This window comes from Ostreococcus lucimarinus, chromosome 17, assembly GCF_000092065.1.
Source record: "Ostreococcus lucimarinus CCE9901 chromosome 17, complete sequence".
In the NCBI taxonomy this organism is placed as follows: domain Eukaryota; kingdom Viridiplantae; phylum Chlorophyta; class Mamiellophyceae; order Mamiellales; family Bathycoccaceae; genus Ostreococcus; species Ostreococcus sp. 'lucimarinus'.
Window position 1 is genome coordinate 183,318 of NC_009371.1, and position 25,569 is coordinate 208,886.

At 62.6% G+C, this 25,569-nt stretch overlaps 14 protein-coding genes across 14 annotated transcripts; 7 read left to right on the top strand and 7 right to left on the bottom strand.

The window, feature by feature from the left end:
• Positions 1-54: 54 nt before the first annotated feature.
• Positions 55-2,095, bottom strand: OSTLU_28303 (predicted protein; the record flags this gene model as incomplete). Its single annotated transcript, XM_001422188.1, has 1 exon — positions 55-2,095. The coding sequence occupies one exon, from the start codon at positions 2,093-2,095 to the stop codon at positions 107-109; it is 1,989 nt and encodes a 662-aa protein (XP_001422225.1). The 3' UTR covers positions 55-106.
• A 990-nt stretch (positions 2,096-3,085) lies between these two features.
• On the top strand, positions 3,086-5,479 carry OSTLU_18694 (predicted protein; the record flags this gene model as incomplete). The annotated part of the gene is made up of 1 exon (XM_001422083.1): positions 3,086-5,479. The coding sequence occupies one exon, from the start codon at positions 3,086-3,088 to the stop codon at positions 5,477-5,479; it is 2,394 nt and encodes a 797-aa protein (XP_001422120.1).
• A 513-nt stretch (positions 5,480-5,992) lies between these two features.
• On the top strand, positions 5,993-9,241 carry OSTLU_25726 (predicted protein; the record flags this gene model as incomplete). Its single annotated transcript, XM_001422084.1, has 2 exons — positions 5,993-8,026; positions 8,228-9,241. 2 exons carry the CDS (start codon positions 5,993-5,995, stop codon positions 9,239-9,241), a joined length of 3,048 nt encoding a protein of 1,015 aa, XP_001422121.1.
• Positions 9,242-9,377: 136 nt separating this feature from the next.
• On the bottom strand, positions 9,378-9,782 carry OSTLU_28307 (predicted protein; the record flags this gene model as incomplete). The annotated part of the gene is made up of 1 exon (XM_001422189.1): positions 9,378-9,782. One exon carries the CDS (start codon positions 9,780-9,782, stop codon positions 9,378-9,380), a length of 405 nt encoding a protein of 134 aa, XP_001422226.1.
• An 828-nt stretch (positions 9,783-10,610) lies between these two features.
• Positions 10,611-11,895, top strand: OSTLU_28308 (predicted protein; the record flags this gene model as incomplete). Its single annotated transcript, XM_001422085.1, has 2 exons — positions 10,611-10,685; positions 11,092-11,895. 2 exons carry the CDS (start codon positions 10,611-10,613, stop codon positions 11,893-11,895), a joined length of 879 nt encoding a protein of 292 aa, XP_001422122.1.
• A 417-nt stretch (positions 11,896-12,312) lies between these two features.
• On the bottom strand, positions 12,313-13,053 carry OSTLU_18697 (predicted protein; the record flags this gene model as incomplete). Its single annotated transcript, XM_001422190.1, has 1 exon — positions 12,313-13,053. The coding sequence occupies one exon, from the start codon at positions 13,051-13,053 to the stop codon at positions 12,313-12,315; it is 741 nt and encodes a 246-aa protein (XP_001422227.1).
• Positions 13,054-13,431: 378 nt separating this feature from the next.
• Positions 13,432-14,922, bottom strand: DAD1 (Diaminopimelate decarboxylase). The gene has a single exon (XM_001422191.1). The coding sequence runs from the start codon at positions 14,878-14,880 to the stop codon at positions 13,465-13,467; it is 1,416 nt and encodes a 471-aa protein (XP_001422228.1). The 5' UTR covers positions 14,881-14,922; the 3' UTR covers positions 13,432-13,464.
• A 59-nt stretch (positions 14,923-14,981) lies between these two features.
• Positions 14,982-16,382, top strand: OSTLU_28311 (ABC(binding protein) family transporter: polyamine). The gene has a single exon (XM_001422086.1). It carries the CDS (start codon positions 15,213-15,215, stop codon positions 16,377-16,379), a length of 1,167 nt encoding a protein of 388 aa, XP_001422123.1. The 5' UTR covers positions 14,982-15,212; the 3' UTR covers positions 16,380-16,382.
• A 73-nt stretch (positions 16,383-16,455) lies between these two features.
• OSTLU_1660 (predicted protein) lies at positions 16,456-18,033 on the bottom strand (the record flags this gene model as incomplete). Its single annotated transcript, XM_001422192.1, has 1 exon — positions 16,456-18,033. A coding segment is annotated over one exon (1,578 nt), but the record flags the coding sequence as incomplete, so codon positions are not given.
• Positions 18,034-19,004: 971 nt separating this feature from the next.
• Positions 19,005-19,614, top strand: OSTLU_18700 (predicted protein; the record flags this gene model as incomplete). Its single annotated transcript, XM_001422087.1, has 2 exons — positions 19,005-19,546; positions 19,605-19,614. 2 exons carry the CDS (start codon positions 19,005-19,007, stop codon positions 19,612-19,614), a joined length of 552 nt encoding a protein of 183 aa, XP_001422124.1.
• Positions 19,615-19,640: 26 nt separating this feature from the next.
• OSTLU_41951 (predicted protein) lies at positions 19,641-20,144 on the top strand (the record flags this gene model as incomplete). The annotated part of the gene is made up of 1 exon (XM_001422088.1): positions 19,641-20,144. One exon carries the CDS (start codon positions 19,641-19,643, stop codon positions 20,142-20,144), a length of 504 nt encoding a protein of 167 aa, XP_001422125.1.
• A 108-nt stretch (positions 20,145-20,252) lies between these two features.
• Positions 20,253-21,622, bottom strand: OSTLU_18701 (predicted protein; the record flags this gene model as incomplete). The annotated part of the gene is made up of 2 exons (XM_001422193.1): positions 20,253-21,370; positions 21,610-21,622. The coding sequence occupies 2 exons, from the start codon at positions 21,620-21,622 to the stop codon at positions 20,253-20,255; spliced, it is 1,131 nt and encodes a 376-aa protein (XP_001422230.1).
• Positions 21,623-21,918: 296 nt separating this feature from the next.
• OSTLU_28315 (predicted protein) lies at positions 21,919-23,679 on the top strand (the record flags this gene model as incomplete). Its single annotated transcript, XM_001422089.1, has 2 exons — positions 21,919-23,317; positions 23,457-23,679. The coding sequence occupies exons 1-2, from the start codon at positions 22,056-22,058 to the stop codon at positions 23,677-23,679; spliced, it is 1,485 nt and encodes a 494-aa protein (XP_001422126.1). The 5' UTR covers positions 21,919-22,055.
• Positions 23,680-23,737: 58 nt separating this feature from the next.
• OSTLU_18703 (VIC family transporter: potassium ion channel subfamily G) lies at positions 23,738-25,219 on the bottom strand (the record flags this gene model as incomplete). The annotated part of the gene is made up of 1 exon (XM_001422194.1): positions 23,738-25,219. One exon carries the CDS (start codon positions 25,217-25,219, stop codon positions 23,738-23,740), a length of 1,482 nt encoding a protein of 493 aa, XP_001422231.1.
• Between the last annotated feature and the right edge of the window lie 350 nt (positions 25,220-25,569).

Here is a 25,569-nt window from a genome sequence, read left to right on the forward strand (position 1 = left end):
CCGCGAAAAAGGCTAAAAAGTAATCATCAAGTTATCGCACGAAGTAGTTTGCAAATTCGGAATATGAATCAAGAAATTAATGTTATTTTATCGCACACATCGCCGTCTAACTCAAGCCGAGAATTTGGTCGTTCTCGGTGTCCACAGAGATTTCGTAGTACGCCGGTCGCGTGGGCAAGCCCGGAATCGTCGGGAACGCGCCGACGAGCGGGACGAGGAAACCAGCACCCGCGCTCAAGCGGACGTCGCCGATGGGCAACGTGAACCCGCTCGGCGCACCCTTCAACGATTGGTCGTGAGAGAAGGAGTACTGCGTCTTGGCCATGCAAATCGGCAAATCGCCGAAGCCTTGCTCGGTGAAGAGCTTGATCTTTTCTTCGGCTCGTTCAGAGAACTCAACACCGTCAGCCTTGTAGATGTTCTTCGCCACGGTTTCAATCTTACTCTTGATGTCGAGAGAAGATTCGTATCCAAACTTGAAGTCCTTGCAGTCTTCGTTCGCCTCGCACGCCGCCTTGACGGCGTTGGCGAGCGCGACGGCGCCCTTGCCCCCGTGCGCGTGATGGGTGCAGAGAACGGCGTCTTCCGCGCCCGCGGCGAGAGAGATTTCACGAATCACCGCGTGTTCCGCTTCGGTGTCGGTCGGGAACGCGTTGATGGCGACGACGACCGGGATACCGAAAGACTTGGTGTTTTCGATGTGGCGGACCAAGTTGCACATGCCCTCGCGCACCATGTCGACGTTTTCAGTCGTGTACGAGTGATCGAGGGGCTTACCCGCGGTCACGGGCGGACCACCGCCGTGGCACTTCAACGCGCGCACGGTGGCGACGATGACGGCGCAGTTCGGCTTCAGACCAGACTTGCGGCACTTCAAGTTGACAAACTTTTCGAGGCCGATGTCGGCGCCGAAGCCGGCTTCGGTGACGACGAAGCCACCCTTACCGACCATGGAGAGACCGATTTGATCGGCAATGATGGACGAGTTACCGCTCGCGATGTTAGCGAATGGGCCGGCGTGCACGAGCACGGGCGTCGCTTCGAGAGTCTGCATCAACGTCGGCTTGATGGCGTCGCGCATGAGAGCCATCAACGCGCCGGTGACGCCCAAATCGTCGCACGTCACCGGGGTGCCGTCGCGCGCGGGGCCGACGACCATGTTTCCGAGACGGTTTTCCATGTCCGCGAGCGAAGTCGTCATCGCCAAAACCGCCATGATTTCCGAGGCGACGGTGATGTCGAAACCAGTCTTGCGAGTCTTGCCCTTCTCCGTCGGCGATTCGCCGACGGTGATTTCGCGCAAAAAGCGGTCGTTCATGTCGACGACGCGTCTCCACGTGATGCGCTCGGGGTCGATGTCCAAACGCACGAATTTGTTTCGCTCTTCTTCCGTCAAGTCATCGGGATTGGTTTTGTCGATTCCAAGCTTCTTCAAGCGCTTGAACATGATGGCTGAGAACTTGCGAGAACCATCCTTGGCTTGCGGCATCAAGCGCTTCCACAGCGCCTCATCGCTTTGCGTGGATTCGTGGAACACGCGCGCGTCCACCGCCGCGGCGAGCAAGTTATTCGCGACGCCGATGGCGTGAATGTCCCCGGTCAAGTGCAAGTTCATCTCCTCCATAGGAATCACCTGCGAGTACCCCCCGCCCGCGGCCCCCCCCTTGATGCCGAACGTCGGTCCCATGGACGGTTGTCGAATGCACGCCACCGCCCGCGCGTTCGTGTGCGCCTGCATCGCCTGCACCAACCCGATCGTCGTCGTGGACTTCCCCTCTCCCAACGGCGTCGGCGTGATCCCCGCCGTCACGACGTAATACCCGTGCCCCGCCGTCGCGTCGCACGTCGGCCCGTCGCCCTCGCCCTCGCGCCCTCCCAGCGTCGAGCTCAGCTTTTCCGACAGTTTCGCCTTATACCGTCCGTACATCTCGTAATCATCCTCCGTCAATCCGCACATCTTCTCCGCGATCTCCCTGATCGGCAGCGCCTTCGCCGCGCTCGCGATTTCGATGTCGCTCGGCGTCGGCGTCGTCACCTCCTCCAACCGCCTCGCCCCGAAATCGTACCTCGCCTCGCTCGCGCGCTCGATCGTCATCCCGACCGTCGTCGTCGTCGTCGTCGTCGCGTCGCTCGCGCTCGAGCTCGACCGCGCGCGCGTCGCGCGTCGTTGGTCGTTCGCCCTCGCGACCGTCGCGCCGCGGTCTCTCGACGGTCGCGCGATCGTCGCGCGTCGCGCGCCGGCGCGCGCGAGCTGCGAGCGGGCGGTCGTCGCGAGCGCGGCGCGCATGTACCGCCGTGCGCCGCGTCGGACGCGGGCGCGTCGCGCTGTGCGCGCGTTCGATGGATGGATGGATGACGTCGCCGCCGCCGCGTTCGGATAACGCGCGCGCGACGCCGCTTTTTAGCCCGGGTCTCGCGTTTCGTGATGGCGTTACGGCGCGCGCGAATACGAGGGCGTCGACCGGCGTCGCGCGGGACGTCGCGATGGGTTTATGTCGCGCGCGAGACGTCACGCTCGATGGCGTTACGTCGAGCGCGAATACGAGGGCGTCGACCGGCGTCGCGCGGGACGTCGCGATGGGTTTATGTCGCGCGCGAGACGTCACGCTCGATGGCGTCGCGACGAGCGCGAATACGACGGCGCGCGTGTGCGGGGAGTGTTCGGACACACGGAGAGCGTGACGGTCGTGTGGGGAGTTTATATCGCGCGCGAGACGTCACGCTCGATGGCGTCACGTCGAGCGCGAATACGACGGCGCGCGTGGGCGGGGAGTGTTCGGACACACGGAGAGCGTGACGGTCGCGTGGGGAAACAGTGCGGGGACGAAAAACAGCGGTGCATGCGAACGCGCGACCGCGACGGGTCGGCCGGGACGGCGCGCGCGCGCGCGACGGGCGGCGCGCGCGCGAGACCGCGACGCGCGCGGGACCGTCGCGCGGCGACCGTCGCGCGACGGCGCGCGACGAACCGACGAACCGACGAACCGACGAACCGACGAACCGACGAACGAACGAACGAACGATGGGCGCGGACGCGCGCGCGACGACGATGCGCGACGCCGCGCGGCGATGGTACGACGACGCGATGGCGCCGTTCGCGCGCGACGCGGTCGTCGCGCTGGACGCGGAGGCGGCGGCGCAGGCGCGCGCGCACGCGGGCTGGGGCGGGACGAGCGGGACGGGACGCGCGCGCGCGACGCGGGCGCTCGAGGCGTACGCGACGATGGACGACGCGATGGGCGACGAGGAAGAGGTCTGGGACGTCAGGGGGGAGCGGGTGCCGGCGGAGGCGCCGCTGGTGATCTGCGTCGCGGGACGGCTGGGGGAGGCGGCGGCGAACGTGCGGCGGTGCGTGCGGGCGCGGCGACGCGCGACGCGCGCGACGGTGTTCGTCGGATGCGACGAGGGCGATGAGGCGCACGGGGCGTGCGTGGAGGCGCTGACGGAGGCGTGTGAAAGGATTTTGAGCGACGCGGCGGCGGAATTCGGGGAGACGCCGACGGGGAATCGTTCGGGGGTGGGACGGAACGAAGAAGGAGACGAAGACGACGAAGAGGACTGGGGGAGTTGGGGCGACGAGGACGAGGCGAGAGACGAGGCGCCGGTGGAGGACTCGAGGGAGGGGACGGGCGATGGGTGGAACGATGCGCCGACGCCGACGTCGAAACAAGGGCGAAATCGCACCGCCGCCGCGGACGCCGTCGCGGGTCGGTTTTCGGTCAAGTTTTTCCCTCCTATGATGTATCGCGCGCTCGGCGACGGTGCGTTCACGCTTCCGCGAACGCGAACGATGGGGTTGGTGAACGATGCCGCGGCTGCGTTGACGGGGGAGTCGAAAGAGAATCGCGTCATCGGGCATCACTTGGCTGAAATCGCCGCGCACTGGGCGTTGGCGCCGGATTATTTCGCCCTCGGTCCGAACGCCGAAGCCGTGTCGCGCGTCGCAGCGCAAGCGAAGACCGATCCCGTGGGCGTGGACACGACGGTGAAACCACGAACGGCGGCGATCATCGTCGTCGATCGCGAGGTGGACTTGATGACGCCGAGCGTGAGTCGAGACGGTTGGCTCGAGCGCGTGTTGGAGACGACGGACGACGAAGACGCGGCGTCTTCATCGACCTACGTCGACCGCGTCACGGCGACGTTGTCCCCGCTCTTGAGCGATGAAAATGTTCTCACGTTAGATGAAGCTCTGTGCGCGAAGACTGCGCGTGATGGCGCTGTGCACGTGCGGAAGTTGCTGCGCGAGGCGGCTCGCGTGGAATCCGTCGCCGCGCCGGCGGCGGATGGAAAGAGCGCGCGCGTCGTCGGTGCTGACGATATTCTTAGCTTAGTGCGAGCGCTGGAGGTTGATCCTAGCGTTGCTTTGCGTCATCGCGCGTTGATTCAGCGCGCAAAGCTCACCGCGCGGAGTTTGACGGATGAGAACGACATGAAGGCGAATAGGCAAATCATCGCTTTGCAACGACTCACCGCCGCTGCGCTCGAGCGCCAAGCCACGGGCGTGTGCGCGACGGTGGTAGAGATACTGAAAGTGATGTATTCTGCGGGAGGTACCGCCGTAGGTCACCCGAGCGAGGCGCTGGCGCTCGTCTTAGCGGCGTATGTACTCGCGACGGAGGCGAACGTTCAAGCGCAGGCGCCGACGAACGCCGCGTCGCCGTTCACGGCGCAAGACGAGGCGTCCGTGCGCGACGCACTTTTGGGCGCACTACTGGCGAGCGATCTCGCCGATGTGAAGAAGCAAGTTCCAAGTTTCAACGCCAGTGCGCTCGAAGCGCTCGAAGCGCTTCAGAACGCGACCGCGGCCGCGGCCGCCGACGCGACGCCGACGCCCTCGAAAGATGACGACGGTTGGGACGACGACGACGACGACGACTGGGGCGACGATGAATGGGGCAACTCTCCGACGGCGCCGAGTAAATCCACGACGACGAACGCGATGACGGCGATCGACGATCCCGAACTCGCCGCCGCCGCGCTCGAGGCGCGAGACGCCGTCGAGCGCGCGCTTCACAACTTCGCCCTCGCCGCGCATCGCGGCCGCGCATCGCTCAAGCACAACATCCCAGAGTCTAACTCACTCTACGCCAACGGTCTACCCAACTCCATCCTGCTCGACATCATCTCCCGCGTCAAGACGTCCGCCGACGACGGCGGCGCGTGCGCCGATTTCGTCCACGTCGCCGCCTCCCTCGGCGGCTTACTCAAGCACGCCGCCGCCACCGCCACCGCATCCATCGTCACCGGCGCCATGGGTCGTCTCGGCAACCTCATCAACAAGGTCACCGCCGCCCCCAAACCATCCGATCGCGACGTCGTCGTCGTCTTCCTCCTCGGCGCCCTCTCCTCCGGCGAATTCGCCGCCGCCCTCACCGCGCGCGCCCCCGATCCCGCCGCCGCGCTCTTCGCCCGTCACAGGGATCGCGAGTTCATCTTCGGCGCGCTCGACCTCGCGTCCGCGCGCGCCATCGCGTGAGCGCGCGTCGCGTCCGCGCGCTCCCGAGCGCTATCGAAGACCCATAGTGTAGAGATTTTAAACCACGTCGAGTCCGCGCACGCCGCGCGCGCGCCGCAGTCGCCCACGCGCGCCGCTCTCGCGCCGCGCCGACGCGCCGACGCGCGCGACCGACGCGCGCCGCGCGCGAGACGACGAAAACCGCGCGCGCGACGACGAAAACCGCGAACGATGAGCGCCGACCTGGCGGCGGTCCTGGATCACCAATCGCTCGATGGCTTCGTCTCCCTGCTCCAAGGGCTGCAGAGCGCCGATAACGCGCACCGAACGATGTGCGAAGAGGTGTTCGAACGGTGCAAGGCGCAGCCCGATCACCTGGCGTCGCAGTTGGTGCGAACACTGCGAGGAGGGACGGAGAGTCGACTGCGAGAGCTGAGCGCGGTGCTGGCGAGACGGGCGTTCACGAGCGATGACGGCGAATTGTACACGAAATTGAGCGAATCGGTGAAACAGATGTTTAAGAGTGAACTGTTGATGGCGCTGAGGGAAGAGGCGGAGGCGAGGGTGACGCGAAAGACGTGCGATTTGATTTACGAAGTCGCGGCGGGGGCGATGGAACGGGAAGAGCCGTGGGCGGAGTTGATGCCGTTCATGTTCGGTGCGGTTTCTGAAGGGTCGGACCGATTGAAGGAGAGCGCGTTGATGATCTTTGCGATGCTCGCGAGTTACATGAGCGATGCGTTGGTGCCGCAAATTCCGACGCTGCACGCGACGCTGAGCGCGTGCTTGGCGTCGGCGGATACGAATGTGCGACTGGCGGCGTTACGAGCGACGTGTGCGTTCGTCGATGCGTTGGAAAATCCGAGCGATCGAATGAAGTTCCAAGATTTGTTGCCGGCGATGCTCAACACGATCGGTTCGGCGTTGAGAGGTCAAGATGAGACGTCGGCGCAAGAGGCTCTCGCGTTGTTCATCGAGCTCGCTGAAGCCGATCCGAGATTCGTGCGCAATCATCTCGTCGAGCTCGTGGAAGCGATGCTCAGCATCGCGGAACATAACGACCTCGAGGATGGCACGCGAACGTTGGCGACTGAGTTCTTGGTGACGCTCACCGAGGCGAGAGATCGTGCGCCGGGTATGATGCGCAAGGTTCCAAATTTCGTCCAGCGCCTGTACAACTGCCTCGTCTCCTTCTTGGTCAACGACATCGAAGACGATGAAGATTGGCACACGACGGAGAACGAAGAGGACGAGGGTATCGGTCAAGGTGATTTGTACGACGTCGGTCAAGAGTGCCTGGACCGCGTCTCCATCGCGCTCGGCGCCAACTCCATGTTACCCGCGTGCGCCGCAACGATGCCGTCGCTGATTGGCGACGCGGATTGGAAGCGTCGTCACGCCGCTCTCATCGCACTCTCGCAAATTGCCGAAGGTTGCGCCAAGGGAATGAAGAAGGACGTTGTCGGCGCCATTCAGCCGTGCTTACACGCGCTCGCCACCGATCCCCATCCTCGCGTTCGTTGGGCCGCCATCAACGGGTTGGGGCAAATGTGCACCGATCTTGGCCCGAGATTGCAAGAACAGGCGCACGCTAACGTCGTACCGTTGCTCCTGAACGCCATGGATGACGTGAAGAATCCGCGTTGCCAGGCGCACGCGGCCGCCGCGACGGTAAACTTCAGCGAAGACTGCCCTCCGGAGTGCATGGCGCCGTATTTGGACACGCTCATGAACAAGCTTTTGAGCTTACTGCAGTCTGGCAACAAGTCTGTGCAAGAAGCGGCGCTCACGGCGCTCGCATCGACCGCGGACAACGCGCAAGAATCCTTCATCAAGTACTACGACACCGTCCTTCCGTACTTGAAGTCCATCTTGGTGAACGCCAACGGAAAGGAGTACCGCATGTTGCGCGCCAAGGCTGTGGAGTGCATTTCTCTCGTCGGTATGGCCGTTGGACGCGCCCGCTTCGCTCAAGATGCGCGTGAAGTCATGGACATGTTGATGCGTCTCCAATCTGGCGGATTCGAAGACGACGACCCAACGGTGCAATACATGCTTCAAGCCTGGACGCGTTTGTGCAAGTGCCTTGGCGAGGAATTCGTCCCGTATCTTGAAGTCGTGATGCAGCCGCTGTTGAAGTCTGCCAATTTGAAGGCGGACGTCATCGTCACGAACAAGGACGATGAAGACGGGGGCGAGGAGGAGGAAGAGGAAAACGACGATTACGAACAGGTCGAAGTCGGCGACAAGCGAGTTTCCATTCGCACGGCGGCTTTGGAAGAAAAAGCCACCGCGTGCAACATGTTGTGCTGCTACGTCGACGAGCTCAAGGACGGTATTTTGCCCTACTTGGAGCAAATTCTGCAAACCATGATTCCCTCGCTCGAGTTTTATTTCCATGAGGACGTGCGTAGAGCCGCCGTGGCGTCGTTACCGGATCTTCTCCGCGCCGGTAAGCTTGCTGTGAGCAAGGGAGCAAAGGATAAAGCTTGGTTCCAGCAACTCGTCAATCATATCATTCCCCCCCTTATTCAAGCGATGGCGAAGGAACCGGATATCGAGATTCAGGTGCGTTACTCAAAGTCGACGTCGACGAGAAGAAACAAGTGATGAGACTTATGGATTCCCCTTCAAGACGCCTTGAGGCTCTGGTGATAAATCCGATAACAGTCCCTGATGTTTCTGATTGTTCCTCTTTTTTTTGCATTTTTCCGTCTCGAAAATACAGTCGTACTGACCTAGCGCCCTCTTTTCTTTTTCGCCACGCAGGCTCGCATGCTCGAATCGCTCGCGGAGTCCGCCGGTGAAGCCGGTGACCTCGTGCGCGATCACTTATCGGCAATGTTAGAAACATTCAAGGTATTGCTCACGGAGTCGCTGGAGCGACGTGCGGAGCGGAACAAGCGCGCGGGCACGGACGATTTCGATGAAGAGGAAATGCACGCGCTGGAGGAGGAACAAGAAGCCGAGGACGAAGTGTTTGATCAATTCGCCGAATGCGTCGGGTCTTTGTTGAAAAGCTTCCACAGCGCGATTCTTCCGTCTCTTGAGCCATTGCTCGCGTTCATCGTGCCGCTGCTGGACAAGAACAGGAGCCCCGCCGAGCGACGTATTGCGATTTGCGTGTTCGATGACATTTTTGAACACGCGAGTGACGGTGGCGGCGCTCTCAAATATCTCGACGGTTTCGTATCGCCTTGCATCGCTGGATGCACGGACAACGACGCGGATGTGCGCCAGGCGTCTGTTTACGGCGTCGGCGTGATGTCCGAGCACTGCGGCCAAAGCTTTAACGCTCACGTGCCGAGCGCGCTCAGCGCGCTCGCGAGCGTCATTCAAGCGCCGGGCGCTCGAGACGATGAGAACATCTACGCCTTCGAGAACGCGGTCGCCGCGCTCGGGAAGATGTGTGAATTTCAGAACGCCGCCTTGGACGCTAGCGTCATCTTGCCTTCGTGGTTGGCGAGCTTGCCGCTGACGGAGGACAGGGTTGAGGCGAGAAACGTGCACGCGCAACTCATGCGCCTGCTCGAGAGCAACGGGCAAGCCTTGATGGGTGCCTCTTACGAGCACCTTCCCCGCGTCGTCAGTGTACTCGCGGATGTTTTACCAACCTCCGGTTTGAGCGCGAAGCTCCGTCTCGTCGAGCCCGAAGTCGCGGCAAAGATGAAGGCGTTCCTCGTGCAAATGCAATCGAGCCTTCCTCAAGACAAGCTCAGCGCCGCGTGGGGCATCTTGAGCGCGGAGAAACAAGCCGCGCTGCAGGCGGCACTTCAAGGTTAGGACGAAACGCTAGAAATACAACACAGAGACTTCATCAAACACGCGCGCGTCGCGTCATATATTCGTTCGTTCGTTTTAAATTAAAACCTCCTCGAGCGCGTTCGATTCGAAACGGAACGCGAAGAGACTGCGACGCTCACTTCCAATGCTCTTTCACCTCTTGCACCCAGCCGTATCTTCCATCGTACTTGGACGGGTCCCAGTCCGGTAAATCACTCGCGCTTCCCGCGCCGAGATCATTCAATTCGTGCGCCGTCAACAACCTCTCATCGCGCGTCGCCGCGCTCGCCCCGCACGACCCCACCTTTAAAACCGCGCCGTACCGCCCGTCCTCGAACGCCAACAGTTCGTTAAACATCCCGAGCCGTATCTTCAGCCTCGAAAACTTCGCCCCCGTCGCCAGCGCGATCGCCTTTCGCACGTCCGTCTTCGTGTCCGTCGCCTCGACGTCCACGTCGACGTACCACACCGCGAACGCCCCGAGCTTCGCCTCGCGCGCGTTTTCCACTGGAAAGTAACACGTCACGCGCGTCTTCACCATCGCGTCTCGCGTCGCGCCGACGAAGGCGTCGCGCCGTCGTCGTCTTTCGTCGCTTTCGTTTTCGGTTCGCGTCGCGCGAGTGACGCGCGCGTTCGCGTCGCTTTCGCGTCGCGCGCGCGCGTCGACGCGTCGGCGTTTTCGTGCGTTTTTTTTCGCGTCGGCGTCGCGCGCGGTGTGATTTTCGCGACGCGATTGTCCCGCGCGTCGACCGTCGACGCCGCGTTCGCGCGCGCGATGCGCGTGTTCGACGTCCCCGAGCCGCGCGCGCGTCCGCGCGACGACGTCGCACCGCCCGGACCGCCCGGACGGCGACGCGTCGCGCGCCCGACGCCGCGCGGACGCGAAAACGATGGCGAAAACGCGACGTCGAGCGACGACGACGCGACGGATGACGATTCGACGCGCGAGAGCGACGACGCGAGCGACGAAAACGGCGGCGCGAGCGAACGACGCGCGCGGTATCGAAGCGTCGCGGGCGCGGGCGACGGGGCGCAGTGCTGCGTGGTGGGCGCGGACGGCGTCGCGCGAGGGGTGTGGCGCGCGACGCTCTTCGCGGAGGACGACGCGAGGGACGACGACGCGAGCGTCGAGGACGCGTTTCGAGCGCTGGTGGCGAGGAAAGAGCGGCCGTGGGTGGTGGTGCTCGCGCGGGGGGGGCACTTCGCGGCGAGCGCGTTCGACGCGAGGGAGATCGGGGAGGAGGGAGACGCGCGGGCGAGCGCGGCGAAGAGACGCGCGACGGCGAGTCGGTACGTCGTGCGAGCGAAAGCGGGAGGGAGGCAGGTGAGCAAGGACGGGGTGAAGAATATAAAGAGCGCGGGGAGCTCGATGCGACGGGCGAACGAGCGGGCGCTGGAGGCGGACATGCGAGAGGCGTTCGCTTCGATGAAGACTGAGTTGGAGGTGCGAGACGACGCGCGTTTTCGCGAGCGTCGCGACGACGATCCGGATGATGAAGAACTTGCTCCCGAGACGGACGGCGCGCGCGTCGTCCGAGTGGCTGCGGTGCGCTCGCGCGTGAACGCGCGCGAGAGTAGACGAAATCTGTGTTCACGCCAGAGTCGGTGGGCGGCGAAGACGAGGCAAAGTCAAATTTGTCTCGACGACGTCGCTCCGCCTTTTCGAGCACGGATGCGGGTGGAGTTATCACGCTCTCGCGCGATCGTTCGCGCGCGCGTTGCGTCGCGTGAAGGTCGTCTATGAGCGGTTACGTTATGAGAGCTGACGGATTGATTTTTTCGGCGAGCGACCGCGATTCGCGTACTGAATTCACCGACTGACGCGCGTTTGTACTCGTCGACCGCGGCAGAGCGCGAGTCTGATTTTTGTGAGCGTCAGTAAAGTAGACGCGAGGACGATTTTCAACGATAAGAACCCGATGCTCGATAGGAAGGATCCGCGCGTGCGGCGCGTGCCGTTTATGACTGGCCGGCCGACGTTCAACGAGACGAGACGCGTCATCGGTCGCCTCGCCACCGTAAACTTAAACGTCGTTGAAGAAGAAGAACGATTGGACGAAGACGCCGACGCGCTCGCGGGATTGGCGGATACAAAGTTTGTCATCGCGGCGAAACCGAAGCCGCCGCCAATCGAGGCACCGCCAGAGGCAGAAGTCGAAATCATCCCTGAGCCGGAATTGCACGCGGCGGCGAGAGCGGGAGATTCCGAGCGAGTGCTTCATCTCCTCATCGAAGAGAACGCCGATCCGACGGAGTCGTATAAAGGAAAGTTGCCGTACGTAGTGAGTAAGGACAGAGAGACGCGCGACGCGTTCCGCCGCGCGATGGCGCAAAAGCCAGACGCGTGGGACTGGATCGGTCGCGCCGCGGTGCCGAGTGCGTTGACCGAAGAACTCGAAGCGAAGAAGGCCGCTAAAGAAGCGGAATACGAAGCGGCGCGGAAGGAAAAAGAGAAAGAGCGCAAGAAGGCGCAGAAGGAACGCAAGAAGAAACAATCAGCGGCGGCGGCACTCTTGGAGAAAACGGCGGCGCCCGCCTCGAGCGGTGTCGCGGAGAAGAAATCCGCGGCGTTGGTGGAGCAGGTGGACAAAGTTTCGAACGATCGCCGCGAACAAATGGTGAGTGTTTACGTCGTCATCGCTCGTTTTTCTTGATGTTTTCCTCGACGTTTTTCTCGGCGATTTTCTCACCCTCGATCGGTCGACTCATCATTGGATCACGTTTACTAACGAAACAGGCTCTCGCCGCAGAGCGACGAATGCAAGCGCAAGAAGCGGCGCGCAAAGCCAGCGTCGGCGCGCTCGGGGGCGCGCGCTTTCGCGATACGACTACGATCGGTGGTGGGCCGACTGGGCCGACGCAGTAACGCGCTCTTGCGCGAGAACGCAGAGGCGATGGCGAAGGGCGCGTTCAGTGGCATCGCGATCGCGGTCGTGCTTCAGAGCACGGCCCGGACGGCGCGTAACGGACGTGAAAAGGCACGATTAGGACGATGGCGAGATAGATAGGATGTTGTAGACAACGAAAACTGTGTAGTGTACGGGTCGGGTTGAAAAGAATCAGAGATAAATTTACGGCGCGGTGCTTTCGATCGTCTTCAAGCACTCCACGACGCTCGCGCCATCGAGCATCTTTTCCGTCAACGTGTCCCACGCGCTCTTATTCGTCTTAAGAATGCTCGCGGCTTGGAAGACGGCCCATCGCGTGAGCTCTTGCTGCGACGCGTCGGAGAGCTTCGGGTCGACTCGGTTGAGAATTCTCTGCAAATCGTACAGATCCGCGCTCTGACCCATGACTTCGTCGAACTCCATCGCTTCCGCCGCGACGCCAGACATGCTCACCACGGCGAGCGGGAGCATCTCGCTTTCGCTCAGTTTCGCGCCTTGAAAAATTTTCCGCTCCAGCTTGGACTCCATAAAATTCACGTGCGACTGATCGATGCCGAGATCGTACGACCCCACGGGCACGCCCAGCGCGTACCCTACCAAAAAGTGCCCAGCCTCGTGTCTCGCGATCCTTCGTCGGTACTCCGGGTTCACCCTCGCCAACCGATCCGTCGCCACGCGCAGCAACCCGGGCGCCGTCGACCCCACCGCGAGCACCGCCAACGAAATCCCCCCGATCAAATACGCCCCGAACGCCCCCCAATCCCCCGGAAGCGTCGCCCCCACCACCGTGGCCAACAAGCTCGTGCTCAGCGTCACCGTGACGATGAGATTAAAGTCATTCGCGTCGCTCGGTCGCGCGATTTGTTCCGGCGCGCACTTCAGCAGCCGCTTCAGTTCATTAGGAAACACGTTTCGTCGCTGCATCGGCGCCTCGCCCGCGCTGTTCCACACTTTCACCGCGCCCGAGTCTTTCAAAGTCTTCAGCGCCGCGCGCACGTCCGTCGTCGCGCGCTCCAGCGCCTCGGCGCGCTCGCTCGGCGGCAGCGCGCGAACTTTGGATAAAACGTCATCGATGGCGTCGTACGACGCCGCGGGCGACGCGCGAGCGACGACGACGCGCGAGCGACGCGCGATGACTCGCGCGTGACGCCGCGCCGGCGCGGGGGCGCGCGCGGACGACGTCAACGTGAACATCGATCGGATCGGCGCGTCTCGGTGTGACGCGCGGGCTCGCGCGGCGAGCGCGAGCGAGCGCGCGAGAGATTGAATAACGATAACGATGAGATAAGAAAATCGAACGACGGCGTGCGACGGTGAACGAGCGCGACGAAGTGATCACGCGGTGAAATCGACCTCGTTGGCGAGGATTTGCTCGAGGGTTTGCTTGCGACGAATGACGGCGAAACCGGCGCCGTCGGCGAGTCGCATGACTTCGGGAGCCTCGGGGAAGGAGTTGTAGTTCTTGGAACTCATGCCGGCGCAGTAGGCGCCGGACCCCTCGATGACGACGTAATCGCCGATGTTGACTTCGCCCATGCGACGCTCGGAGATGGTCTCCGGCTCGTCCGGGGCCGGGGTGAGCAAATCTCCGGATTCGCAGCAGTGCCCGACGACGACGTAATCGGCTTGCGCGGCGGGCAATTCGCCAGCCTTGCTCACCGACACCAGCGGGTGCTGAGAGCCGTACAAGCTCGGGCGTAAGACTTCGGTCATACCCATGTCGAGTTTCAAGAACGTGTGCCCTTCGGCGGTGCCGGTGACGACCTTGTCTTGCACCGAGGTGACGACGGCGCACGAGTTGGCCAACAAAAACGTACCGGGCTCGATTTCGAGCTTTAACTTACGTCCGGTCTCCTTCGCGAACGCTTCGAACGCTTCTTTCACCGGCACGCCGACGACGGCGAGATCGGTGGACTTTTCGTACGACATCCGCCCGACCTTGTAGCCGCCGCCCAGGTTGAGCGTGTCGACGCTCGGAAACTCTCGGCACAAATCCAAGGACATCCCGCTCACCTTTTGCCACACCGCCGGATCGCTTCCGCTTCCGATGTGCGTGTGCACGCGCACGACCTTCAAGTCGTACTGCTCCACGATTTCCTTCACTCGCGGCAGAGACTCGAACCAAATCCCGAACGACGAGCTCGGCCCCCCCACGTTCGTCTTCCCCGTCCCGCCGCTGCCCAGCCCCGGGTTAAACCGCACGCCGACCTCCCCTCCCGGGAACGCCCTTCCGAATCGTTCCAACTGATCCAGCGAGCACGCGTTCACCTTCACCCCGCGTCGCACCAAATCCTCGAAAAACCTCGGCAGCTCTTGCGTCGACAGCGAGATCTCCCCCCCCTCGAATCCCGCCTTCATCGCTCGCTCGCACTCGTATCCGCTCGACGCGTCGACGTGCAGGCCAGCCTTTTTAAACGTCTTCAGGATCGCCGCGTTCGGGCTCGCCTTCATCGCGTACCGCACCGTCAATCCGTACGCGTTCGGAAACGCCCTCGCCCGCGCCGCCTGCGCGTCCAGCGTCGCGCGGTCGTACACGTACGTCGGCGTCCCGTGCGTCTCCGCCACGTCGCGCGCGTCCTCGGGCGTCAGGAACCGCAGCGTCTCCACCGCGCTCGCGCTCGAGCGCGCGCCGAGGCGCGCGCGCGGCGCCGTCGCGGTGCGCGCGCGCGTCCATCGTCCCGTCGCGCGCGTCGCGCGATCGCGTCGCGCGCGCGCCGTCGCGACGCGCGGCGCCGTCGCGGTCGCGCGCATGCCGTCTCGAGCGAGCGCTTTCGTCGTCGGCGCGCGCGTCGGCGCGTCGAGGCGTGCGGCGCGGCGACGATCGCGAAACCTCGATCGACGTCGCATCGCGACGCGCTCCGATGCGCGCGCGCGCATCGCGGGCGTCGACGACGTCCGCGACGGGACGGACGACGACCGCGACGCGCGCCGGCGGGCGCGGCGCGCGCGCGACGCGATGGACGACGCGCGCGAACGACGACGGCGCGGCGAACGATTCGACGACGACGACGACGACGACGACGACGGGCGCGCGCACGCGACGCGCGCTCGCGCGCGACGCGGCGTCGAGCGCGATCGCGGCGATGGCGTGGCGCGCGCGCGCGGCGGGCGCGACGACGACGGTGACGTACGAGGGGAGGACGCGGCCGGCGTACGCGTTCGACGCGGCGCTGCGGGTGGCGACGCTGCGGCGGAGCGCGCCGCCGAACGCGGCGAACGAGTTCTCGAGGACGCAGACGAACAGGGTGAAATTTAAGATGACGGCGGTGGCGAGCGTGGGGGAGATTTACGGGAGCCTGGCGAGGGGAGGGAAGAAGACGAGGGGGGCGGACGCGACGACGCTGGGCGACGAGTGGTTGGCGCCGGCGATCGCGAATGGGTTGATACGGCCGATTCCGGGGGCGGAGTCCTCGGCGTGGTTCGCGAGGTTGTCGCCGGTGTGGCGAACGCTGGTGCGGCGAGACGCGCGCACGGGGAGGGTGAGCGCGGGGGGGGAGATTTACGGCGCGCCGTACGGGTTTGGATGCGCGGTGATCGCGTACAGAAAGGATAAGCTGCCGAAGGGGGTGAAGCCACCGCGAGATTGGGAGGATTTGTTCGATCCGAGGTTGAAGGGTTTGATCGGGATGCCCAACGCGCCGCGGTTGGTTTTGAGCGCGGCGCTGAAGGCGGAGGGGATGTCCGCGAACGCGAGCGACATCGGCGGCGCGGACGGGCGAGTGAGCGCGCGCGTGCGCGCGCTGCGCGAAAACGTCAAGGTATTCGATGACTTGCAATACACGCAAGCGATCGCGTGTGGCGATTGCGCCGTCGTCATCGGGCCTTCGGAGGATGTATTTTCCGTCGCCCGTCGATCGACTCTGATCGGTCTCGCGGTGCCGAGCTCGGGAACGACGCTGTGGAGCGATTGTTGGGTCGTGCCCACCGCGACGGTGGCGAACAAAGGCGGTGGTCCATCGCCGGTCTTAGAGCAGTGGATCGATTACACGCTTCAGCCGGCGCGCGTGAACATGCGGGTTGGCTTGAAGGGGGGGATTTCGCCTCTCATGTTTGACGGCCGCGGCGTCGACGGCGGTTACGCTAGGTACCCCAACGTCGCTCGTCCCGTGCTCGGGAGTGATGACGGCGATATGCTAAAAGGTTGGATACCAGACGACTCCGTGTGGTCGGCGAGCGAGTTTCAGCTTCCGCTCAGCGACCGCGCGCGCGCACAATACGTCGCGATGTCACAGGCCATCGTGCGTCGATGAAATTAGGAATGAATTTGTCAATAAATGGAATAGCGTTCTAGCACTTCGCTGCGGTGGTGGATAAAACCAGGGTCGATAACTCCTCCTCTTGCCTGAGGAGCGTGCGAAATTTATCGACGCGCGCGCGCAAACGTTCGACATCTGCGGCGCGTTCCGCGAGCACCGCGTCTAGTTCGTCGACGTACGCGTCCACCGCCGATCCTGGCTTGTCCACACGAGCGAGGAACTCCATCTCGTGCTTGACCATCTCCATTGATCTCTCGATGTGCCCTCGATGGGCGGCGATTATGGAGTCTTCTTCACCGAGAATGACATTGATGAGCGCGTCGTGCGCTTGCTCGGCTTCTTCTCGCGACATGCTCGCCGTCGAGTCGACGAAAGTCGGAAGCGTTGTCGCGCTCACGCTCGCGCGCCGACTCGCACTCGTCGTGGATTTTCGACCATTCACGCGCGAAGGCGCGCTCGAACCATCTTGTGGAGGCGTGGATCGAATCAGCGACTGTCGCGTTGCGCCGGGCGTCGACGCTCGCGGCGCAAACGCCATCGTGCGCGGATCCCGAGTCGGTGTCGATGCCGTGGTCAACGATGGTGGCGCCACGATCGGTTCCCCACTGCTAGTACCACGCGTGAGCTCTTTTACACGATCGGCATATCGCAGCGTGTTGAGCGTGTGCTCGCACGAACCCTCCGCCGGGGAGATGTTCGCGATCATCACCGTTCGCGAATCCCCCAAGAACGAATCCCGAAGCACTTCCGTGAGTTTTGACCCGCGAAACGGCACGTGCGACGCCCCTGAATCAAGCGCACGTATGCACTCTTTCAGTGCGAGCAGAGATTTGTTGATTTCCGCGCCCTCGATGCGGGTTTGTCGATCGTTATCCGTCGTGTCCGCGCCGCGCTCGCTCCCAGCCAAATCTATAAAGGAAAGTTTGCCAAAGATTTCCGTTGCAGGCGCGTCGTTCGGCGCTAGCGCCGCCGCCACTGCGTTTCGATGCTTTAATTCGATCGGTTTCTTCAGCACGAGCTGTAATATTGCGTGCGATCGAGATGATTCTGCGTTAGCACCCGTGCTACCGACGCATCGAGCCTTTGTGCTGTGCTCGACGAGTCGATCGAACGTGTCGTCGGCGTCAACGCGGTACTCTTGCAATCCAACGACGCAAATCTGTGATTTGGAATCTTCGAGCACGCGGAGTTTTCGTCGTCCGTTAAGCAAGTCGAAAACGCGTCCGCCGTAGATTTCAAACGCGCTGACCCAGAGTTGCAGATCTGCGCGACTGTCGGCGGATTCGGCTCGATTGACGGCGGCGAGAATATCCCTCGCCGCGCGTCCCGGCAACGGCTGCATCGTGTACGTCTTCCCGCTTCCCGTTTGTCCGTACGCAAAGCACGTCGCATTAGCGCGGCTGAGCGCAAACTCCACCAAAGGCGCGACCTCGCTCACGTACACGTCGTCGTTGGACGCCGACTCGTCGAAGACGGCGTCAAACGAGAAGGCGTGCTTCTCTACGAATCGCGTCAAGTCAACCTTCACTTTAGGTTCCCAAACCGTGAGCTCGCGCGAAATATCATCGCTCGTACAAATATCGCGCTCTTTTCTCGACTGTTCTTTCGCGTTCAGCGGTCGCTTACGCACGGAAACTCGGATTTTTGACTTTCGCTGCGGCGACTTGGGCCTCGGCGTTGACTTTCGAGGTGACGGCGCCGTCGATTCGTCTTCGTCTACGTCACCACCGTCCTCGACGTTTCGTCGTTCGTCTGCATCCATCTCCGAGTTAGTTTTCGCATCGTCATCCTCGTCACCACCTGCGTCGCCGCCCTCATCGCCATCCTTCGGCTCGGCCTCCGCCGTCGCGCTCGCGTTCGCGAAATCCCGACACATTTCCTTCACCATCCGCATCGCCTTCGCTCGATCCGCCACGTCCCGTATCCCGAGCTCGCTCAAATCGTCTCCGCGCAGCTTACAAACCTCACCGAACTCCAAATGCTTCAGATTATCGCGATACCGCGCCAATCCGTGCGCTCGAATGTACCTGCGCGCGCCTCGCGAGCGTCGTCAGTGATGAATACGAACGGACACCGCGCGATCATCGCGCGCGCGTCGACGCCCTTGCCGTTCGCGAGCGCGCGCGCGACGCAAACACTTCGCTCGCGCACCATCGCGCGTCGCGCCGCGCCATCCTCGCCCTCGCGCGTCCGCGCCGTCGCGCGCCGTCGCGCTCGATAGATTCGATAGATTCGATTCGTGTTCACCGCGCGCGCACGTCGTCTCCAGCGCCTCGCTCGCCGCGCGCGCGCGCGAGCGTGCGGCGCGATCGATGTCACGCCCGTCGACCGCGCGCGCTCGCACCGCGGGCGCTCGCGCGCGACGCGCGGCGCGTCTGAATGTGCCGCGCGCGCGTCCACCGTTGACTCGACTCGTCATTCGTCGTCGCGCGCGCGCGCGCCGACGCGCGCGCGTCGCGTCGCGCGCGCGCGCGAGCGCGCATCATGACGCGTGACCTCCCTCGCGCGCGCGAGGGCCGGGCGCGCGACGACGACGTCGCGAGCGACCGAGAAGTTTTGCTCGCGTCGTCCGTCGATGGCGACGCGAGAGACGCCGCGACGACGACGTACGAGCGCGCGATGGACGCCGTGAGCGAAATCGCGTCGTCGAGCGCGCTCGCGGGCGCGCTCGCGGGGCCGCTGGGCATCGCTCGAGGGACGGAGGCGACGGCGGCGACGGAGACGACGGCGGCGAGCGCGCGCGCGAACGAGGGCGCCGACGCCGACGACGCCGACGACGCCGACGACGCCGACGACGCCGGAACGCGAGCGCTGGAGAGTCAAGGGCGCATAGTCTCGCTGCTGGCGAGTTTTGAGCGCGGGACGCCGATGATGGCGCTGTTCTTGATGATTTTCTTTTATAAACACTTCGCGCAGCTCGCGTTCGTGGGGTGGTTGACGTACGCGCTGCTGCGGGCGAACGGACGGACGGTGACGGAGGTGGCGAAAAGAGAGGCGAGGAAGGTGGCGGACGTGGGAGCGGTGATGGTGGCGCTGCTCGCGCACTTGCTCGTCGTGTGGACGATGACACCGACCGGGCGACGGGCGCGAGGGATGTTTCAGGAACCGGCGGGATTTTGGACGTGCGCGTTTGACGTCGCGGCGCTCGATTTGTGCGCGAGGTACGCGTTCATCGTCGCGAAGTTGTTGATCGTGGCGTTGCCTATGCACGTGTTGCAGCGCGTGCTGAGAATTTCTAGCAAGGCGGCGGCGAAGATGCCGACTGCGCGCGTGTACAGACGGCGCGCGTCGTTGTTGAGCACGATCGAGTACGCGAACGCGGCGTGTCGAACGATGATTCCCGCGCCCGTGTGGTTAGCTTACTTCAAGAGAGAGCTTCCAAGCTTGTTTGCTTCCTTCGTCACGGGGCTTTACGTGATTTTCAAGCTCAGAGGCGTCGTTCAGCGCGGATTCGACTTCATCAACGCGGCGTCGATGTGGTTGACGGCGAGCAAAAGAGCGGGCGACATCGCGACGAGTGAAGACTTGATGGAAGCGGGCGATGTGTGCGCGATTTGCCGAGAACCGTGCGTGGACGCCACGAAACTGCGCTGTTCGCACATATTTTGCGAAGACTGTATAGGAGAGTGGTTCGACCGACAGCCAAGTCGCGGAGCGAGTAGGGAGAAGACGTGCCCGGTGTGTCGAGCCGTCGTTCACTCTGGAACGCTCAAAAGTTTTGGCGATGGCTCGACGCAGCTGTCGCCATTGTTCTTCTAGTACGTAGAGTTGTTGAAGGAGAGATGAATGAATATAAAAGTGCGATAGTTCACTATAGACTAGCGACTCTATGAGAAAGGTTTGGTGACGCTCAACACAACAATACACTTACAGCTTTTCGTCGCCGTCCGCAGCGCGCAACTGACCGAGTTCGGTCGGCGCTTGCGTGCCACAGATGGTGGACTTACCGAAAGCGGCGGCGGTGTCAACACCCTTGGCCTTCTCTTCGGCAATCTTGCTCGAGATCCACTCAAACGTAACCTTCAAGCCGTCCGCGAGCTTGACAGACGGCGCCCAACCGAGCTTTTCCTTGATGAGTTCGTTGTTGGAGTTGCGACCGCGCACACCTTCCGGACCCGGAATATGCTTGATTGGCAAGTCCTTGCCCGCGAACTTCAACGTCATGGCTTGCATATCGTTCATGGAGATCATTTCGTCGGAACCGATGTTCACCGGCTCGGCGAAGTCGCTCTTGGTGAGACGCAAGATGCCCTCGACGCAATCGTCGATGTAGGTGAAAGAGCGCGTTTGCTTACCGTCACCCCACATTTCGACTTCGCTTTCAGCCGTCGCAGCCTTACGGCAGAACGCCGCCGGCGCCTTTTCGCGACCGCCCTTCCACGTGCCGTACGGACCGTAAATGTTGTGGAATCGACCGATGCGCGTCTGAATACCAAAATCTTGCTGGTAGTGCTTGTACACTTCCTCGCTCGCGAGCTTTTCGAGACCATACGCGTCTTGCGGCTGCGCCGGCCACGCGCTCGCTTCCTTCAACCCGTCTTGCATCTCCGTGCTCAACTGCGTGCCCTCCGGGTAGATGCACGCGCTCGACGCGTAAAAGCATCGCGTCACGCCCTGCACCCGCATCGCTTCCATCATATTGAAGGAAATCATCACGTTGTTGTAGAAGATGACGGAGTGGTTGGACTGAATGAATCCCATCCCTCCCATGTCCGCCGCGAGGTTGAAGCAGTGGTCGCACCCCTCGAGAACCTTTTTACAGTTTTCGTACAGCCTCAAATCAGCCAAGATGAACTCATCGCAGAACATCGCCTCTTCCATGTGTTCATTGCGCTTCCAATCGCACGCCACGACGTGATGTCCCTCCTCTTTCAATCGTTTCGCGAGATGCGACCCGATGAAACCTCCCGCGCCCGTCACGCAAATCTTCAGCTTCTTCTCCGGCCAGTACTCCTCCGTGCCGTAAATCCCGCGCAATTCGTACCCTGCGCGCGGCGAAACATCGTCAGTATTATTTTCCCTCCAAATCATCGCCTCCCGCCCCGCGCGCGTCGTCGCGCGCGCCGCACCGCGCCGCCACGCGCGCCGTTTCCGGGTTCCGCACTCGCCCACGTCATCGGATAACTCGCGCGCGTCGCGCGTCGCGCGACGCCGCGCGCGACGCCGCGCGATCCGCGGGCGGCGCGAAAAATTCCCACGCCTCGTTCTCGAGGTCGTCACGCACCGGCGGCCGCCATGTCGAGCGACGTTCGTCTCGTCTCGTTGTGCGGACGCGCGACGCTTTTCGCGCGTCGCGGCGGCGGCTCTCCGCAAACGACGCCGCGTGCGCAAACAGTGACGCGCTAAAAACCTGCGCGCGACGCGCGCACTTTTTCGTCTCATCGGCCTTTAAGACATCGCGATGCGATATCGCGCGCGCGTTCGTCCATTATGACTCATTCGACGGTTCGCGACTCGTCGATTGATTCGCCGCTAAAATCCGTCCCCTTGGCGGCGGCGCCCGGTCGCGGCGCCGCATTCCTCGACCGACGCGCGCGACGCGCGGGCGTGGACGCGCGCGCGGACGCGAACGAACGCGAGCGAACGATCGAGACGCCTCGCGATCGCGACGACCGCGCTCGAGCGGGCGAGCGGGCGCGAGGGGACGACGGGAACGGGCGACGCGTGACGATGGCGCCGCCGCCGGCGAGCGCGGTGGATGACGCGCGACTCGGGCCGTTGCTGGCGCCCGTGGAGGAGTATCTGCGCGCGTGTGGACTGAATAAGACGGTGCAAGCGATGCGGAGCGAACGGAAGCTGAAGGCGCACCGGACGCTGGTGGAGGCGAGCGAGGCGGCGGGGGCGGACGCGAGCGAGGGCGGCGCCGAGGCGCTCGTGGAGGCGTGGGAGGAGAGTCGAGGGGCGAAGCGCAAGGCGAATGATTCTAGCGGAGGGTCGGCGGCGAAGAAGGCGAAACCGGCGGATTCGAGCTCGTCGAGCGAGTCGGGGAAGAAAAGCGCGAGTGGGTCGGGTTCGAAGTCGTCGTCTTCGTCGAGCAGCAGCAGCAGCAGCAGCAGCAGCAGCAGCGAGGAGGAAGCGAAGAAGGAAAAGTCCAGCTCCTCGTCGTCGAGCAGCAGCAGCAGTAGTAGCTCGGAGAAAAAGGAGAAGTCGAGCGCATCTTCGAGCGATAGCGAATCGGACAAGAGCAAGAGCAAGAGCAAGAGCAAGAGTAGCTCTTCGTCTTCGTCTTCGTCTTCGTCTTCGTCTTCGTCTTCGTCTTCGTCTGAAAAACAGGAGGAAGCCAAGAAGGATGACTCGTCTTCGTCTTCGTCGTCTTCGTCGTCTTCGTCGTCTTCGTCAGAGAAGAAGAAAGAAAGCTCTTCCTCCTCATCGTCGTCCTCCTCCTCCTCTTCCTCGTCGGAAAAGAAGGAAGAAGCCAAGAAGGATTCCTCCTCTTCCTCCTCTTCCTCCTCTTCCTCCTCTTCCTCCTCTTCCTCCTCTTCCTCCTCTTCTTCTTCCTCGGAACAAAAGAAGGAAGAGACCAAGGATGACGCCTCCTCGTCATCTTCTTCTTCATCATCTTCTTCTTCTTCTTCTTCCTCGGAAGAAAAGAAGGAAGAGGAGAAGGATGACTCTTCGTCTTCCAGCAGCTCTTCGAGCTCTTCCTCAAAGTCCAAGTCCAAGTCCAAGTCGTCCTCATCTTCATCTTCATCTTCATCTTCATCTTCTTCGGAAAAGGCGGAAGAAGAGGCGAAGAAGGATGATTCTTCCTCGTCATCAAGCTCTTCAAGCTCCTCCTCCGACGCGAAATCTGAGTCCAAGTCGTCTTCGTCGTCCTCGTCTTCGTCTTCCAGCAGCTCGTCGAGCTCGAGCGACAAGGTACGCAAGGATAGCGCGAAGGGAAGCAAGAGCGCGCCTCCGGGCGAGAAGCAACCGGGTGTGCCTTTTCAAAGGTGAGAGCCTTCTTGTCCTCGGTGGCGCGTTTGACACCCTCATCGATGCATCGACACTCGTCTCGTTTGAAAAACTCGCGACTATTAACTCGTTTCTGAGACTGACGGCGACGCGTTATTCGTTTTCTTCACCGCACAGAGTTAATAGCGCGGAATGGTTGGGCAAGAAAGGCTCGTGGGATATGTCTTATGAAGGTACATTCGGTGATGCGGGATACGGCGCCAAGGCGCAGGAAGTCCTCGGACAAGTGCGTGGCGCGCGTTTTCAACACGAGAAGAACAAACGTAAACGAAGCTACTTTGGCGGAGCCATTGACGACAGCGCCGTGAATTCTATTAAATTTCAATCGGATAGCGAATAAGTTGTTAAAAACGACACTTCATAAAAGCAAAGAATGAATGAATGAATGAATGAATGCATTAAAACGCTACGTCTTCCTCTAATTCGAGCTCCAAACCGTCCAGGCCCGCCAAAAGATCGGCTTCGTCCAACGCCTTTCGGAGCTTTCTATTCTCCGTCCTCAGCGCTGCGATGGAGATCTCCTGAGATTTGATCTTCTTTCTCGCATCTCTCAACTCTTCGCGCTCTCGAAGGCGCAACCACTGCGAATCTTCGTCCATGGTCCCGCTCCAAAAATCGTTACCGAAGTCAGACGCCATCGTCGACATCGCCTCTTCCTCTTGCGGCGACCTCCTCTTCGGCGCGATCGGCGGCCCCGCGAGTCCAATTTTTGCCATCGACGGCGGAGGCGCACTCAATGTCGCGCCTCCCTCTCCTATTCGTGCCTGCGCTTCGGTTTGCGCGGACACTAAAACCGCGAGCTGCAACGGGACGACGACGACGGCGGTTAAAATCGAAACCACCGTCGCCACGCGCCCTTGCGCCGTCGTCGCCTCGAAAGGTTGTCCGATGCCCGTCAGGGTCAAAAAACTCCAATAAATCGCGTCGCCTACGTCCGAAATGTTCGGATTCGTGTCGACTTCTAAATCATAAAACAACTCCCCGCTGATTAAAAACACGCACAAAAACTCCACGGCGACGGCGACGACTTTTTCGTTTTGCGTCTTCTCCCGCTTCGTCGTCTCGCGCGTCTTCTCTCCGTCGAGATCTAACACCCGGAGCAAGCGCAGCGCTCGAAACAAACGCAACGGGCGGAACTGCTCCGTCGCGCCCTGCCCCGCCCCCCCGATCCCGACTAAACTCAAGATGAACCCAAACGTCGGCAGCAGCGACAAAAAATCGATGAGCGCCACCGGCGAGCGCAAATACTTCAACTGAAACTCCTCGCTCCACGCCCGCACGACGTACTCAAACAAGAATATCGCCTGCAAGCACGATTCCGCGCGTTCGATCCCCCCGTCCGCCAGCGCCGGCGCGAACGCCTTCGGCACGAATTGCGGCAGCACGTACTCCAGCGACACGCCTCGCGTCGCCGCCTCCGCCTCCAACGACTCGAATCCCGCGATCACGAACACCAGCGCCGTCGTCCCGACCGTCCATATCCCGCTCGAATCCGCCAATTTCAAGCAATCCCTCGTGCGCTTCGCCAGCGACTGCGACGTCCACTCCGCGAGCTCGAACGCCGCGCGCTCCGGGTCGTCGTCGTCGTTCTCCCGCCCCGTCCCTCGCGCGCCGCCGTCGACGTCGTCGAACGAGTCGTACGTCCCCGACCCGAAAAACATGCGTCTGACGTCTCTCGCGCGCCGTCGCGCGTTCGCGCGCGTCCCGCGCGCGTCCCGCGCGTCCCGCGCGCGTCTCGCCGTCGCCGTCGCCGTCGCCGTCGTCGCGTCGTCGCGCCGTCGCGTCGCCGTCGCGCGCGCCCGCGCGCGCGCGCGCCGCGCGCCGTCGCGCGCGACGCCGCGCGCGCCGATCTCGACGCGCGCGCGCGCGCGCGCCGCCATCGCCGCCGTCTGCCGCGCCGCGCGCGCGCGCCGCGCGCGATGGGTCGCGAACCCGGCCGATCGCCCGTCGCCCAACCTCGCGCCGTCGATCGACGCCGCGCGCGCGAAACTCGCCTCGACGGGTCGCGCGCGCGCGTCGTGACGTCACGGCGTTTCGCGGTTATAGCGCGCCAGGCCCCCTCCGTCGGCACCGTCGCGTGATTTTCGCATCGTTTCATAGCGTCATTCACATCGTTATACGCGCTCAATCCGTTATCCGTCGCCGTGTGCCACGACTCGATGCGTGTAACTGTAATTACACTGTATGCGCAGCCACGCGTGTCCGAACGGGTCGTCTCGCGTCGGTTCGG

What these genes read in the sequence shown, in the direction of transcription:
- OSTLU_28311 (XM_001422086.1), top strand. Translation starts at nt 15,213, where the DNA reads ATGGCGTGGCGCGCGCGCGCGGCGGGCGCGACGACGACGGTGACGTAC.
- DAD1 (XM_001422191.1), bottom strand. Translation starts at nt 14,880, where the DNA reads ATGCGCGCGACCGCGACGGCGCCGCGCGTCGCGACGGCGCGCGCGCGA.